Source organism: Trachurus japonicus, chromosome 7 (genome assembly GCF_045865225.1).
Source record: "Trachurus japonicus isolate A0001 chromosome 7, Traja_1.0".
NCBI classification, from domain to species: domain Eukaryota; kingdom Metazoa; phylum Chordata; class Actinopteri; order Carangiformes; family Carangidae; genus Trachurus; species Trachurus japonicus.
Genome location: NC_140913.1, coordinates 28,437,155 through 28,454,349, shown reverse-complemented (window position 1 = coordinate 28,454,349; position 17,195 = coordinate 28,437,155). Strand labels below are relative to the sequence as shown.

Below are 17,195 nucleotides of genomic sequence, written 5' to 3'. Positions count from 1 at the left end.
TGGAAGTGTACAACTGTGGGGTGGGCAGCTCCGACTGTTCCCAGTGCTGGGGTCGGGAGGATCAGAGACACCTCTGCGGTTGGTGCGACAACAGCTGTAAGCCGCGGGATGACTGCCAGCCAATCAGGGATCAATGTCCAGCTCCTGAGATCAACAGGGTAAGATCAGATGTTAACCATGCATGATTGTTGACTACAAATGCTCCTACACCCCCCTCCTCTCCAGCTCTACTCCTACTCCTTTCTATAGCCTCCAGGCTTTGTTTTCAAACCATAAAATGGCGAATCATGGGGTCACTCACATGGTGTGGTGCCCTGTCTGTCCAGTGTCAGCTGCTGAGGGAGTGTTTATACAGAGTCTCATTAAAGAAGTTGACTCAGTAATAACAGTAACACTCACTTAGCCACGGGGCCTCTGGGGACAAAGCTGAATTGAGCTGCAATCACTCAGGACGGCATGGGAAACACCTTCTGCCCTGTGTGACTACAGTGTGCGTGTAAACTGTTTGGATTGTGTTGTGAAAACTATATGTGTAGAGCTTTTGTGTAGAAAACCACAGAGACTAAAAGAAAGCAACTCCGAATCAGGAGGGAGTTAAGAAATGTGACCACAATAAGAGGAAAACCGCGCCGGTAAAAGAAATTAAGAGTTTATCTTACACAGCATCTGACCGTGGTCACGTCAAAACGCTTGTCACTATTACCGGCAGGGCCCGTCTTTAAACCGTCTATGGAGCTCATTTGCATGATTATATTTATCTGTTTGTCCAGCTGTGATGCTTTCAAAGTTATCCTCCTCGCGTTTTCTTCTGCCGCTACCAAACTTTACAGTACAGTAGGCGGTCATGGGAAGCACGGCTCACATGAGACCCAGTCGGCCTCAACTTCCTGTAGATAAAACCTGGTCAGCCCGAGAGAATAAGCGAACAGAACAAAGCAGTCGGACACAGACACACACTCTCTCACACACACACGTAGGACCACAATCTGTCACACAAATAGGCCATATTGAAGCATTCATGATTATCCCTCACTCTTTGTAGCTGTCAGCACACTGTGACTAACAGGATGCTCAGTGAGAGTCTAACTTATGTGGACTTCTTATGTGACTGAAGTTAGTTGGGCTGAGATGCCGTGTGCGTGGGTAGACTATTGTTGCAATTCTCTCTCCAGCACACACACACACACACACACACACACACACACACACACACACACACTCCCCCACCGGTCCTCTCGGGAGGACGGGTTGCAGAAAGGATACAGGGGCTGTGGTTCTGTGGAGTGTGTGATGCAATGCTCTGGCAGCCATGTTTTCCCAGAGAATCCGCAGGGGTTAGAGCCTGACTACTCCGAAGCTTACGGAGGGAAAGATTCACACAACCCCTAAACATTGACACACACACATACCGCAGCAGCTCTTTGTTATATAGTCCCGGTGACTGTGTGTACAGCTTAGATGATGAAACATGCTCCTCTTGCTCTGCTTTGTCACATACAGTCTCTATGAGGAGGCACAACATCAGAATGTCAATAATATAGAAGAGGATTTCATTATTCCCTTACATTCGCTACATATCACCTAATTGTGAAAAATGCCCTCTGTTCCTTGCATTGACATAAGACAATGGAGACATTTGTTATCTCTGTTGGTCCTTTACTCTCATGTTAAGTGTGGGCTGGTCCAACGATTAAAAAAAACAACAATAGAAAAAAAAACATTGATTAGAGGTACTGTACTTTGGCATCCAAAAACAGGAACTGCCAGGGATAGTTTATCCATTACATGAAAAGGGGGAGAGAAAAAAAGAAAAGAGGGATCAGGGTGAGACATAAATGGTTTGGAAAGGAGGATGAGGATGGAGAGCGCGGTGGACAAAGAAAGGGTGGAGAAGTACAGTATAGTGAGAGCCTTTTTCCTGTTTTTGTCCGTACGTCCTCCCTGATTAGTGTGATGCAGAGGAACAGGAATGAGGAGAGGAAGATGAAAGCTTTGGCCTCAAAGCGATCTGTTGAGAACAAAGAAAGAAAAAACATATGGATTTTATCAGGCAGGTAGTTTATCTGGTGCGTGTTGTATATCGGAGTATTTTTGATTTGAATACAAAAACCTAATAGCTCCTGCATTCCTCCTGGAGGTTTTGTTTTTTTTGTTTTTTTGCAGAGACACATTCACACTCTGTGATCTCCCTGTGGGCCTGGCAGAGTTTGTGCTGTAAATCAAGACTCTCAGACTTGTAAGAGGTGTAAATGAACAGCATGCCAGCTGATGTTGATGTCAATGCTCAATGGCACCGCAGAGACACACGAGGTGCTACAAGACGCATAGTGATAATAAATAACTCAGCTTACTGCTGAGCTCTGTAGAGAGGGTGGGTTCTTTTGTGCGTTTGTCTGCCACTATGTGTTTGCATACACGCTCACACATGCATTTCTGTACCATTTGTACTGTATGTATGTGCCTGTGCGTGTGAGAGAGAGACTGAGACTGTGGGTTGAATGAGTGTGGAAGTATATATTGTATATGTGGTGTTATGTGGGTGCAGGGTGGTCACACTTAATATCCATAAGCTCAGGATAACCGCAAAAACATTTACATCATTTCCTGCGGTGTAGATCACACACAAATACAGTAAGTAATGGGCTGGTCTCTAACAGTTTGTTTTCACACAGTATTTAAAGTAATACAGCCTCTCTTTACTTAACCACCTCCACATTTGGCTGGGAAATATATGGTTTATTTATCTGCACTGTCACTCTTGCGGGCTTTAAATTATCTGGATGCAGAGCCTCTCACCTAGACGAAACAGAAATGCTGTTTTCATTCTTAAGCTGGGTTTGTGATAGAGCTGGAGCCGGGCTAATAACACAGAGGGGTCACAGTGACCTCAGCTCAGCCAGACGTGGGGGGGCGGTGGGGGGGGGGGGGGGCGGAGGGTCATTCAGAAAAGCAGGCACGCTGCTGGGCTAGCTATGCAACAGTGGCAACACGATGATGGTAGATTGCTTCTGTCTGTGCGCCGGAGATGCTATCTCTAAAAGCTGAGTTTCTGGTGGTGATTGGAGAGGTGACGGTCCTCTCCTTTTCTTTCCCTCGCCGCCGCGTCCGAAACGACGGAAAGTTAAAGAGACCAAAGGCGGGGTGGGGGGGGGCTGAAATGGCGCGTGAGAGTGTGCCTCTTAACAACAACAGAAATGGGACGAAGGAATTTGACAGAGCAGATACAGGGAAACAGATGAAAGCGGCTATAGGGCTGTGAATTAATTCTCCTAGGCCTTGCTCTCTCTTTCTCTTTCTCTCTTTCTCTCTCTCTCACCGCCACCATCAGCGTTCACCCTCCTCTCGACACTCAGTTCCCTAAATTGGCTCGCTACTCATCCACCTTTCTGCTGTGCTCTCCACCTCGCCTCTCCAGCCCTCACTCTCTCACTCTGTCTGTCTCTTGTGGGGTGTGAAGGGGGCTCTTAGGCTGCTCTTTATTTGCATGTGCTGTAGAGGATTAGAGGCTGAAGAGTCTCAGACTGGCACAGTTAAGAGTCTGCTTTGTGTGCGTCTATGTGTGTGTATGTGTATGTGAGTGTGTGTGTGTGTGTATACCTAAACCGTGTGTCTATTCAATTAGATCTCAGTCTTCAGCAGAAGAACACTTACACAGGCCACTTGTCCTTATCTCTCTGTGTGCCACACTTCATGCATCTCTCATTCTTTTAATTCTCTGTCATGTGTGTTATCACCTGTCATTAGTGTGCTGTTTTGAGGGCGGTAATCTACTTTTGAGCTCTAATTCATTGTGCACATCAGAGGGTTTTCACAGGCTTTCCTTTCTCCCCCGTTCATTACTTCGCTCCGTCTTTGTCAGATCTTCCCCTTGAGCGGGCCGGTGGAGGGAGGCACCCTGCTGACAATACAGGGCAGGAACCTGGGCCGGCGGGCTGAAGCAGTGAAGGTCTTTATTGGAGACGTGCCATGTGTTCTCCTGCCTGAGCTCTACACTGTCTCTGAAGAGTAAGTATTACAACATATGTCTGGTTTATTATGACTCACAGGTCTCTGTCATCGTTTGCCGAAGCACAGCGGAGTGCCGACACTTTAAAAAAAAAAACCCTACCTTGTCAAAATGATGAGACAGAGGAAATGAAAGCTTGTCCTATACATCAATATCATTTATATTTAAAAACCCTGTTAAAATATGCAGCTATGCCGCAGTTGGGGCTGCCGAGTTGAGCTAACAAAGACCCGTTGTCTTGGCAACCAGACATGCTCTCGACCAAGGTGAGCGTTCAGGTGGACAGCAGGAAGAGACCGAGACCATCAGGGCAAGAGAATGAAAGATTTGTCACAGTTAATAAAGCCTAAAGAAGTCCTGACATGTGCAGTTCGTCTCAGCCGTGAGCTCAGTGTGAGACCAGACCTGAGCCAGTGAAACTAAAACTCAGATCAGACAGCGCAGGGAGAGCTACGTGACTTATTACGTTTAATGGGAGTGAGCTGTCCCGCACTAGAATGACTTACACCGGTCGGGCAAAGGCATGAAAAAAAAGTTTTTGGTTCGAAAAAAGTTTGGGAACTACAACAAAGTTTTAAATAACCGTAACGCAGGTGTAGCAGTTTATTTCAAGAGAAGCTGGACATATTTTACACATCAAAGTGTTTACAGGTCCATTCAGGGAATGGCTGCATATTTGTTGTATAACATAAAAGTAATATGAAGCCTGTTTGTGGCTCCTGGGGGAGCTGTGAAATCTGATGAATTGATAAATCAAACATCAGATGAGCGTCTGGAAAATAAGCCAGTTGTGAGCCGGTGATCCTTTTCCATTATTATTGATTTAAAGAAAGAAAAATAAAAGCCCAAGATGAACCACCTTTATATAAATGACTGAGCTTATACTCTCAGAGATCATCACAGATCACTCGCTGAATCTACGAGTCCACCAGTCCTTAAAAAGAATTGAAAGTCTTTCCCTGTGTGGTTTAGTTTTCATGTATTCATGAGGCTAATTTTCACAAATGTTATTATGCAGCACACATCTCATTTCAAATGACTCCATTGCCGTCCCTTCGTAACTCAGGGACCATCACACTATCACCATGGAGACAGCAGGACCCCGCTTTGACACTGGCATAACGGAGAAGTCGGTTACTCTACAATTACATCCAAACTTCCATTCAGTATCTCTCATGTTACTTGAATTGGACTGTTTATCTGGTCTTGCTCCACTGAAGCCAGTCATTGTATTGAGACCGGTACGAGGGCGACCTGCGGGTCCTACCTGTCACTCCGGCTGCCTGACATGAGCCGCACATGCCGAAAACAACGAATCGCATTTCACTCCAGAGGTGATCTCATCTCCTGTCGTCATTCCTCATTGGCTCCGGAGGCTGGTTGTTATGACAAAGCATATCCTCGTAGCTGGAAGTGGCATTGACAAATCACAACATGTCAGTGCATCTGACAGTGTCAGCACATTTGACTTAACATGTGCATGAACATACATCTTTCTGCTATATGGTGTCCATGTGGAGACCTCCTTGCTTGATTTGATTAGATTTGATGCTGTTAACTTGAAGCCTTTACGTTAAACCTTGACATTAAATCTTATTGTTCTCTGCGTTATGAGGTTTAAACCAACCTTTATGTATTTTTTCTTTTTTACCAAAGCCACTTGAAGACACAAAGACTGGATTAAATAAACCTGTTACACAAAAATATCTTCATCCCCAGAAGATCTTAATTCAAACTGGCTGTCTCATAAATGCCAGACACATACACACCTACTCACACATACGCGCACTCATACACACACTCATGTGACCTCATTTTCGAGGGCTGTTGAGACAGGTGTCTGCTCGTGTGCTGAGAGGTGAAAGTTCACATCTGCGTGCCAAAAGGAAAATGTGCAGCACTGAAGAGACGGTGCTCCAATCGCTCGGTGTCAACATTTTAATTAATGGCACAGTCAGTCTAGGCACACCTCATTTACCGGAGTACTTCTCTGGATATTTGGCTCACATCCTCCAGACTGCCCTCTCTATCATTTTAATATGAGCCTTGAGTGGCCTTCGCACTGTCCATTTAGCAGAGCCCAGACAACAATCACATCCAAACACACACACAGGCTTCATTGTTGATGATCCTCATCATCGACTCGAGGGAAATGATCACAGGCAGTATCACTTCTAGCCAAAATACTGCCCCTCTGAAACCCATAATATCTCCACGGTGGGGCTGTGCAGGAATGTGGAGCAGGGGTCAGCCCAGGCTCTGTCCGCTCCTACTGGGAGTCTCTGTGTCCTTTGACTGGGATTACACTGCATCAACATCACACAAACACACGCACACACACACACGCACACACACACACACACACACACACACCAGGGAGTGCATGCCCTCTGCCTTAAAAACAATGAGTTCAGCCTTCTCTGTAAAAAAAAAAGCCCTAAAAGATATTAAAATATGTTAAATTTTATTCACAAAAGTTGTATTCATGTTGTTATGAATACAAATTGATTGCTCACATCTGCACTATCCCTTTTTTATAATGCACTATCAAAACTGCTACAACTGGTGTCACTGCTGTTTATAGTAACAGTCATCATCTGATACTGTCACTCAACTCAAATGATTTAATCATTTTTAATTGGTTGATTTATCCATTTTCTGCCACTAATGTGGCTAAAAGTTGAGTTAATTTGATTAATTATGTCATTATATCACATTGTTAAACACAACTTGGAATCTATTGTATTTTCCTTTCATTCTTTGTATCTAGAGAAATATGAAATTACACAATGGGGCGTAAAAAAGGTCTAAAACCCTGATACACCATGTGCTGTTTAAATACTACACACTTCACAATGGCTTTTATCTGCTGATAAGTCTTTGGCTGTGCTCTTTAAAAATATATTGGTTTTATGTTTGGCTCTTTTCCCCACAGAATAATCCTCAACATTATGGCTCAATGAGATCTCACATATAATGTGATGTATGGCTTTGATAACTGATTGATTCCCAGCCTGAACTTAGTTCGGCCTGAAGCAGCCCTACAGGTTTAGGGTGACTCAGACTTGTATTTCTTTTATTTCCCTCAGGCTTGAATCTGTGAATAGTTGTGTTTCATTTTATCCCCCCCCCCACCACCACCACCTTTTTTTTCTTCCTTTCTCCTCTGAATCAGAGCATGTAAAATGATGCATTTTCTTCAAACAGGTGCACGTCTGCCCTCGTGGCATGTTACTGACAGGACTGTAATTTGAATGTAACGACATTCTTTACCTGATGCTCCTGTAATTAATGAGCAGGAATGTAGAGACCCTGCCATCAACAGATGGCTGGTACTGCTGGTACTTTATTTGAGAATATTTTTAACAGCTATTCATGGGCTTTATAAAGAAGAATCTGTGTGATTTAATGGGGGCTCATTAAAACCCGCAGTGTCTTGGGCTCAGTTTCGCCTTTCGGAGCTGAGTACATGTCAGTCTGTGTAGAATAAGACCTGACATTTAAGACCACTCTCACATACAGCTCTCTCCCCCGGTCTCAGCTTGACCCCGGCCGAGCCCATATGTGTCCAGCCCAGCCTCATCTCACCGTATGTCCTGCCAGGTCCTCCTACATAAAACACAGCTCGTCAGCTTATGTAAACGATCCCACAATGCCTCTGTCAATCATCTGATCACTAGCTGAGAATTTATAACCACTGTAGCACCAGGCACCTGACTAAATAAACCGACATGGTGTCAAGCTGGACTGGGATCATGTGAGGTGATAAAGTTTGTGTGTATGTGTGTGTGTATGTGTATGTGTCCCCGCTGAGTACATTTATCCCAGTGAGGCCCCAGAACAGTAGATCCCTGTGCCGTGGTACACCACCGTGTCATTAATATGAGACGTCCCTGTAGAGCATGCACTGATGACACAGGGTTTAATCACAGCCAGGAGGCAAGAGAACAAGCCTCAGCAGCCCCTTAATCTCCTCTGTGGTTAGACACATCTGGTCTGAGGAGCTTTGAACTTTACATCTCCTAATATCTGATATCTCCAGGCTTTATTGGATTCCATATGTAAATGCAATATAGTTTGATGAATTAGTTCATAAGCACCATTCTCCAAGTTTAATTATGTGTCTTTGTTTAGGCGTCGTGATGAACATCTCCCTCTTCGTCTTCATTGTGGTTGCTCTCAATTGCAATTTGAGTTGAGCAACTCTTTTAATTCCTGTGTGTTAAAATGACAGGATGCATCTTTTTCCACTGTCATTGTTGTTTTTTTATCTCTAATGACAGAGTTTTGACAGACAAACAAGGCGTTCACGCTCTTTTTTGAAATTCCCCCAGGCTGGTGTGTGTCACCGGGAGGTCTGCGCATGGCAGGACAGATACTGTCCGAGTGGACGTGGATCAGAGTGGCCCGGGGACATCAAACGAGCCCTTCTCATACTTGGTGAGTATTCTTCAGGCGTCTACCCTCCTGCTGATCTTTGCTTTCTGTTCTGTCTGTCTGTCTCTCCCTCCACATTTTTCTTGTTCTTCTTCTTCTTCTTGTTCTTCTGCACTCTCTTGTTCCTTGTTCCCCACTGGGAGAGCCTTCCCAAGTGTGTCGGTTGAGTGTTAACAGATGCGTTTTATGATGCGGAGGAATGCGAATGTGTGGGAATCTTCAAACGTTCATCTGAGCTGCAACTAAGCAGCATTGTCATTCTCCTCTTGTTGCCAGCAAAAACAAATATGGCGATTGTTGGAATGTCCCCTTGCTCTGAATTCATCGCTGGTTGAGGCGAGCTAGCCAGCATTGTGTTAATTGACCTCAACCCACACAGTCTCCCATTGGATTAAGAGCATAAAGCCGGTGGAAATACCCATGCAAGCAAGCGCTTTGTTTCCTTTTGTTTATAGACAAAGAGTTTTTCATAATTCAGACCTGGAAAAGTTTATCATTCGAGCAGCTTCTACCGGCGGCTCTGCCTGTGAGTCATCCCACAGAGAAATCAGCTCGGTCTTGAAGCCCTTCTTGACACATGAGGATGAAGAAAATCCAGAACAACAAACATCATGCTGGACTGGTTGTGGGAACTCCTCCTGGACTTCCTTATCTAGCCCTGAGATGCTCAGTGTGAGAGGTTTTTACTGCAGGGTTTTGAGGGGAAGATGTGGGAGAAAAGGGAAAACAGATTCGGCCACAGGATATGTGCCTCCACTGCATCTCCTTCCTCAAACCTTTAGACGGAAACATCTGCCTCCTTAACGCCCACTCTGACACACAAACACACAATAGGTCTCCTCCGTCCGTGCACGCTGAGGAAGTGAATCCTGTCAGTGAGGATAAGAGAGTTCCCTTGAGGCGAGGTTCATGGCGGGGATAGAAAGTTTGGAAGGAGCGGGAATGCTGATGCTGGGTTGCTGCAGAACTGGACAGGGCTATTCATCTTCGCCTGAGGAGCCTTTGTGTGTACCTGTGTATGTGTGTGTGCACCATACATGTGTTGGTATGTGCACATAAGGCTGTGCCCATGCAGTTTTTCATGTGTATGCATAAACATTATTGCTGTCCTGCGAGCTTGGGCCCAAAGGCCTGTTGGCTTCAGCAGCACTATAACATACTGCAGCGTGGGCTGTCTTCACAGTTTTCTTCACTAATTTACTGTTATAGTCAGCAGCTGTCTCAGCCAATCTGTAAAGACGAGATATCTGAACCTCAAAGGAGGAGGAACGATTTTATTCAGTGTCAAGAGAAGCATCATGGAGCATAAAACCCAGTCTAAGTAAGCCTGTCTTTCCCAGTGACAGAAGCTGTCAGATGTCTAGTGATGAATCTGATGTCTTGTTAGTCATGTGCCGTCTCTCTCCCTCTCTCCGTCTCGTCTCGTATTCAGGTCCCAAAGCTGCTGTCCATGGAGCCGAGGAAGGGCTCTCGTGCCGGAGGAACCAGGGTGACCATCGTTGGGGAACACCTGAACATCGGCTCCGAGGTCAGAGTCAAGGTCAACAACACAGAGGAATGCTTCATCACAAAGTGAGTGTTGGATTTTGTTTTTCTCTAAATCGCTTGTAGCCACACACACACACTGTTATTTATGTGAGGCAAGTCCAGGTCGAGGGCAGATCTTGTCATAATGGGTAAATTAGAAGCACCGAGTCTTGTGTTGTGTCCATGCATTAATAGTTATTGCACACCTGACACTGCGCGCTGTAAATGTGTGGACCCAATGATTAGATGTTTAAGCTGTGCCTCTTTGTTATTCCTGGTCTGCTCAACACTTTTTTTTCAAAATTTCAAAATTTAAGGCGTAGACTAGAGGAAAACTCTTTCAACCTCAAAATGTTCTGTCTTCCAAACCAGTGCTTCTGCAGAACGGCACTAAACACAAGTTAGATTCTAAGTGGAAACATTTTTCCAGGATTTGCAAACATCACAAGATGTGCGGTTACAATGTTTGTCTCGTCTTCTTTTGTTTTTTCTTTAGGAAAACAGATGAAACCATTGAATGCACCATGCCTTCAGCCTTGCAGGTTCACACTGACGCTGTAACAGTGTGCGTGGAGTTTGAAAAACTCCCCTGTCAGAGTGCGGAGCTTAATACCACATATACGTATGAGAAGAACCCCACTATCAGCTACATCCACCCCAAAAAGAGCTACCTCAGGTAGGTAGACGAACCCCAACACTCCCACACACACCACAAGCATTAAAACCACAATGTCTGAAACACCTGAAGCTGGTTCTCTCTGTGGTTCCTCTCCTAAAGCCACTGACATAATGCTCTCCTGATGTGCAGCATCTTCTGCCTATTGTGTTCTAAATAGCGCAGCATGTATGTGACAGAGAAGCAGCGTGTCTTTGATGACATGTGTGCACCGCCGCGGAACTACTTTGCATTATTACAAGGGCCCCTGTTTCTCTTGTTTTGGTGCTGTATCCCAGAGTATTTACATACCAGTGGGAATCTGACACATTTTTGTCATGGCTGAGATGTGACTCTTTGTTTCCCTGTTTGTTTGTGTTTGTGTGTATGTGTGTGTCTTTGCTTCTCTGTGTGTGTGTGTGTGTGTGTGTGTGTGTGTGTGTGTGTGTCACAGTGGTGGCAGGACCATCACAGTGACAGGCCAGGGTTTTGATCTGGTGCAGAGTGTCATCATGCAGGTTCTGGGAATTGGAGAAACAGTGAGTAATCAGCTGCTTTTTCAGCCTAAAAAAAAGTAAAACATGTAAGAATAAAATGTTACATTTTCAGCACTAACAGCAGCTTAAAAAAAAACATTTTAAGGAATAGTGTAACATTTCAGGAAATCCAATTTATGTCAACAAGTCACTGTTCTCAGCCAGGAAACAGCCTCACAACTAGCCAGCCAGTCATGAACCAGTCTTTGGTTGTTGTTGAGGAGACTTTTTAATGAGTTTCAGGTTCATATGCAGGTTTAGTTGCACACAGACAGTGGCTAGTTGTTTTCTGCTGCCTCCAAATGCTAAGCTTACCTAACCAGCTGAGTAATTATGCATCATTTAATGAACACATATGAGATCAGTATCAGTCCTCTCATCTACCTCATCTCTCTCTCTCAAAAAAAAAAGCACAGAGTATGTCTCCTAAAATGTCAAACTACTCTAGAGAGAATTAGATCATGTAATTAACAATGTGAAACGTGAATGAAAATGAATCTTTTAAGCTGCCTCGTTTCCTCCCTCTGCAGAACTGCGCAGTTCGCTCCTCCTCCGTGATTAACTGCTCGTCGCCGGCGTCCACCCAGTCCCAGCTGACCTCGGTGCAGTTCCTGCTGAACGGAGTCCTCTACACAGGGGACAGCCCCTTCTACTTGGACGACGACATGGAGGAAGAGGAGGGGGAGCCGCATAAAGGTCACTTCCTGTTGGAGTACGTGGAGGACCCTCAGTTCTTCACCGCCAATAAGGAGAAGCTGATTAAACACCACCCCGGAGAGCCGCTGACACTCATCATCAACGTGAGTGACACCGCTGAGACAGGAAGTTCAGATTAATGCCGGTCTGCTGATAAGCCGAGCTGACATTCATTTTCCCTCTGCGAGAAAATTGTGGCGTCCACGTCCAGCTCCACAGATACACATCTCATCCGTGTTATTGATTACATATTATATTTATTCTGTTTCACACAACATGATGATGTTGATATGACTCGACACAGCTGTGCAGCATTCGGGTTGAATCATGTTTGACTTTAGTTCACGTGCATCAAATCTGAATAATTTATAGAGACTCTTTGTGAAGGGTGGCACAGTGGTACGGTGACTAACCTCTCAGCAAGAAGGTTCTGGGTTTGATTCCCTGGCCGGGGGCCTTTCTGGGTGGAGTTTGCATGTTCTCCCTGTGCATGTGTGGGTTTTCTCTGGGTTCTCCTGCTTCCTCCCACATTTAAAAAGACATACACAGAAAGTTGACTGGTGACTGGTGAGAGTGAGAGTGTGTGTTGTTCATTTCTAGATGTCGGCTCAGTGATAGACTTGCGACTTGACCAACGTGAAACCCCACCCTCACCTTATGTCAGCTGGGATTGGCTCCGCTCCCTCATGACCCTGCATGGATATTCAGTACAGACAATGGATGGATGGACTAGTAATTAAACTAAAATAAAGTAAAATAAATAGATTTTGTCTGGTTGATTACAGTACATATAGATAACTTTTTCTTTTTTTTTTGGAGAAGAGATAAAGCAGTGTTTTTCAACCTTGGGTTCGGGACCCCACGTGGGGTCTCCTGGAATTCAAATGGGGTCGCCTGAAATGTCTAGTAATTGATAAAAAAAAATTCTGATTAAAATATTTGGTTACACTTCACTTGAAGGTATGGTCATAAGAGTGACATGACACACTCATGAACGTGTCATAAACATTATGTCAGTGTCATAACGTTGTCATTAAGTGTCATTTGGTTAACCCTAACCCTAACCCTACAAATACCGAATGACACTTAATGACAACGTTATGACACTGACATAATGTTTATGACACTTAATGACTGTGTCATGTCACTGTTATGACGATACCTTCAAGTAAAGTCTTACCAAATATTTTTTTAACTATTCTTTTTAAAATTATGAAACAACTAAATTAGATACTATTACGATATATGTTCCTTTACTTTCTCAAATATAAATTGCGTTCAAATAAAATGCAGCATTTAAAAAAGGTTGGGAACCACTGAGATAAAGGCTTCAATAAGACAAAGAGTGCTACAGCTCTGTGAGGCTCTGCTGAGACACAGCTGCTTTGTGCTAAAGGTCATCATGCTAAGTTGCTCAAAGTGATAATGTTTGACATGTTGATATTTCGCCACCAGGTTATTTGCCACGTGCAGCATATTAGTTTCACGTGTTGCTGTGCTAATATTTGCGTTTGTAATTAGCACTGAGCCGATGAGTCGGTGGTGGGACTGTCTGTCACTTTTCAATCTCAAAGACACGAACACTGGTTGTCAACGACGACGTCAGGTCTCACAAACCCGCGTTCAGATTTTACATTGAACAAAGTGACGGGATTTTCTGAAGCTTGCATGTTCCTTGTGCTGAAAAAAAAGCTGCACTGCTGTAAACCGACTCCCCCCACTGTGAACAGCAGACAGGGCTTAATGTTTCTTTATTCATATTCACATAAACCACAGGCACATAAAACACTTCAAAGGTGTTGATTTCTGCTGGGGGTCTGAGGGGGTTGCAGGGCGTGATGGCAGCTCAGTGGGGGGGTGTGTGGGGGGGCGGGAAGGGTCCTATGTTCCTGTGTTCTGGCTGATCCAAGCACCTGTCTGCCGGCATTCGTCACCCTTAAGGGCTACTACGGCTGTGACACCATACGACATGCACATGCTACCAGCACAGACAGGGAAATTTGAACATAATGCAGCTTCCTCTTTATACAGTACGTGTGTGTGTGTGTGTGTGTGTGTGTGTGTGTGTGTGTGTGTGTCAGGATGAGGCCCCTGCAGGAATCGCTGCCTCAGCCCGTCTACATGGGCGACTCGTGTGTTGTTTCCTGTTTTCTTTTGGCTGGTAGATTCCACTTATGGTGGCCCTGAACATCGGGGGGGGGGCTGGAGAGAGAATGAGTATGTTTGTTTAGTAGGGAAGCTTGTTAGTGAGCCAGATCCTATATTAAGGACCTGAGCTGGAATGTGGGTGGGTTTTGTTTGCTTTCATCCTGTTTTTGGCCTTTAGATTTCATTGTTTTGGTCCAATACATTTAAGTATGAAACTCCTGTGTTATACACGGGGGTCAAACGATGTATTTTGCAATATACACATTTATTATGATGAGTTTTTACGTGTCTTTGCGCCTGTGTGTGTGTATTACATCCATGGATGCATGTGTGTGTGTGTGTTTTGTCTATGTTAGGAAGCATTTGTTGACAGAGACCCAGGGGGTGGCATCCTGCAGTAGGGACAGGACAGAGCCCCAAGGGTGTAATCAAAGCAAGGAAGCACACTGGGGATAAACACACAGGCAAACACTTCCTCATTTGTCATTCTTATATTAAAGGGAAATTACAGTTACATTATAAATTGGGTCTTGTGTTCATAGTTTAAACCTCATTCCTATTGGGAAAAACAGCATTATATATTACAGGGTAATTGCAGGAATGTGGGAATGCTGCAACATTGCTAACAAGAAGAGAAAGAAAAGAATAAAGAAATAAAAGCCGTTGCGTGACCGGGCAGGTTGTAGACAAAACCTCTTGTTCATCATCATTATTCGGAAGAGAAAGCAAAAGGGAGTGGTAAATTATTAGCCACATTATCTCTTTTACACATCTGTCAGACTCATTCAAATAAAAGGCTTTAGAAGCTGAAAGCCAAAACCAAAATCTGGTTTGTTAACAACCTGGATGATTATCTGTCTGCTCATGTCTGCTGGGACAGGATGGGGAGGGGGAGGGGAGGGGTCAGTGTTATTGTAGCTGATCAAAACTGTAAAATTAAGAATTAAGCTGTTGTAATCAAAATTTCCCTTTCCCAAGAATAATATGGCTGTCATTTGAAATAAACATCTGGCCAGCATACTAGACAGTGTTAGGACCTCATGTTCTGTGACTGTGAATTAAATTTAGAGACACTTGCCAAATAGAAATCCAGAGAGATGATGTTATTGATATTAATTGGTATTGCAGCAATTTATTGTTGCACTTCCAGGAAGTTTCAGGCACTAAAAATAACGTTGGAGCAGCAGTAGCTGAGAGATCCTCCTGACATTTAGCTTAAAGTTGTCAAGTTCCTAAAACTCTGGATGTGACATCGACCGTAATTTACCATTTACAGTAAACCATTCCTGTGTCTTTCAGACTCCACACCCACCGAGCTAGCTTTCTATTTTAAATCTGTAGCGTCCCAAGCCCACGCTTTGATAACCCTAATAATACCATTGTTAAATCATCAGGGTCTTCTGTGGCTCCAGAGGGCGGCTGTTATAACAGGCTCAATGGGGCAACAGAAAGTTATACAGACTTTAATTAAACTAGCTCTGAAAAGCAGAGCTGGGACTGACACAGGACAGAGTGGGACTGATAAAAGAAAAAAAAGAAGTCATGCAGCTTATTCCAATAGGCTCCTGTAAAGGCCCTGAGAATGTTATTTTGGGCAGCGGTCGGGATGACTGTCAGCAAGTTTGTTTGTAGAAACTTCTCTGGCCATGTGAGAAAGGCAGCGGGAATGTTTGCTGCTTTAAGCTGAACTCCAGCCCAAACTGGATGAGTCTTCTGCTGGCTTCCTCTGTGTGACAGCTGTGTGACAGGCCGGCCACGGCTCGCTTTCTAAATGTGTGTCTGTGCATGTGTGTCTGTGTGTATACAAGAATGTGTCTCTGCACATATGTACGGCTTAAAGCTGCTGTGTCCTTTCTGAATGTTATCTGCGCCTGTTCGACGCATGCAGGCCTTTCTGGTCTGCTCTCACCACCGCTGACCAGCTGACGTCTGTCTGCCTTTGTTCATTTTCTGGCGCAGAAAGGGCCAAGCGATCTGGAGCTGGTGCCGGAGGAATACTCGGTGATGATTGGCTCCTATCCCTGTAACATCAGCTTCCACAACGACCAGCTGTTTCACTGCACTATCAACGGACTGCTGAGCTCACATGAGAGGGAGCTACCTGTCACGGTGAGTGCACAAGCATGTAAAACACCAAAATTATATCATTCAAAAAAAAAAACACACACACACAGACAACCCTGTGTTAAAAATATTGCTCCTTAGACCCTGATAATTTAAGGATATCACCCATCTGTGAGCCAAACATTTAGTCTGAATCCAGACCATCTGTGATGTTCAATGAAACAGATTTAATCCACTCACAGTCAGTGATTTCTGTTTGTGCCTCTCTCCCCTCTCTCTCTCTCTTTCTCTATGTATTATGAATGGGTTCTAGTCCCTGGGCATGCCACCATGAATCAGCAGTTACTGTGGGTGGTGAGCAATCACTCTGTGTCACACAGTGCTACAGAAGAATAGTGAAATGTTTACCACTTGGCCTTTTATCTCTTTAACTCGTCCTATCAGCCCGTCCACCATCAACAACACCATCATCTATCACGCAGACGCTATCTGCTCGCGCTGAGACCCAAGTCCTCTGAGTTGGTCATGATTTCCCCCCGCACCCTTGTGTTTTTTATTTTGTCTCCGAGGTTTCTCCATAACAGCATGGGGTCTTAATCAAGACATGGGCGAGCCCTGCGCCGTCCTGATAAAACCAGACACACTCTTTTCCTCTACCCATGTTTTCCCATCTGTTGTTGTCCTTTCTGGTGTGTTTTGATAGGGTTTTATTATGGGGGAGAAAAGCATTCATCTATATTTAAATATGAGCTAAGACTGTAAGTGGTTTGCTGAAATAGCTCAGAAACATATGTTAGACTCTCTTGTCTGTCTGTTGAGTTATACTGTAAGATGCGTTCCCCTCACTTTGACACGGAAATAGAAGGAAAGCTCTTTTATTTCTTCCTCTATCTCTCTCTCCCTCTGTACCTGTGGTTCACTCAAGCACTCGCCCACATCCCCCAACCTCCCCCCGTCTGTCTCTCAGGATGTCTGAGAATAAACACCAGCAATTAGCAAAGACATAAAGGCAGGGCAAGGGTCAGATGAGATGCCATAATACAAATGGGTGGGCTGGCCTGCACGTGAGCGCTGAGGGTGATTTGTGTGCACGTTTTGACAGGGACATAAATACACGGCGCGTGTA

At 44.6% G+C, this 17,195-nt stretch overlaps 1 protein-coding gene across 1 annotated transcript in view; it reads left to right on the top strand.

Moving 5' to 3' along the window:
- Positions 1-17,195, top strand: part of plxnd1 (plexin D1) — a 61,117-nt gene that overhangs the window by 25,785 nt on the left and 18,137 nt on the right. The window contains exons 12-19 of the mRNA XM_085782688.1: positions 1-158; positions 3,860-4,005; positions 8,341-8,446; positions 9,876-10,015; positions 10,467-10,646; positions 11,080-11,164; positions 11,692-11,961; positions 15,965-16,114. Coding sequence (XP_085638814.1) covers positions 1-158; positions 3,860-4,005; positions 8,341-8,446; positions 9,876-10,015; positions 10,467-10,646; positions 11,080-11,164; positions 11,692-11,961; positions 15,965-16,114 — 1,235 coding nt within the window. The remainder of the gene's footprint in view (positions 159-3,859; positions 4,006-8,340; positions 8,447-9,875; positions 10,016-10,466; positions 10,647-11,079; positions 11,165-11,691; positions 11,962-15,964; positions 16,115-17,195) is intronic.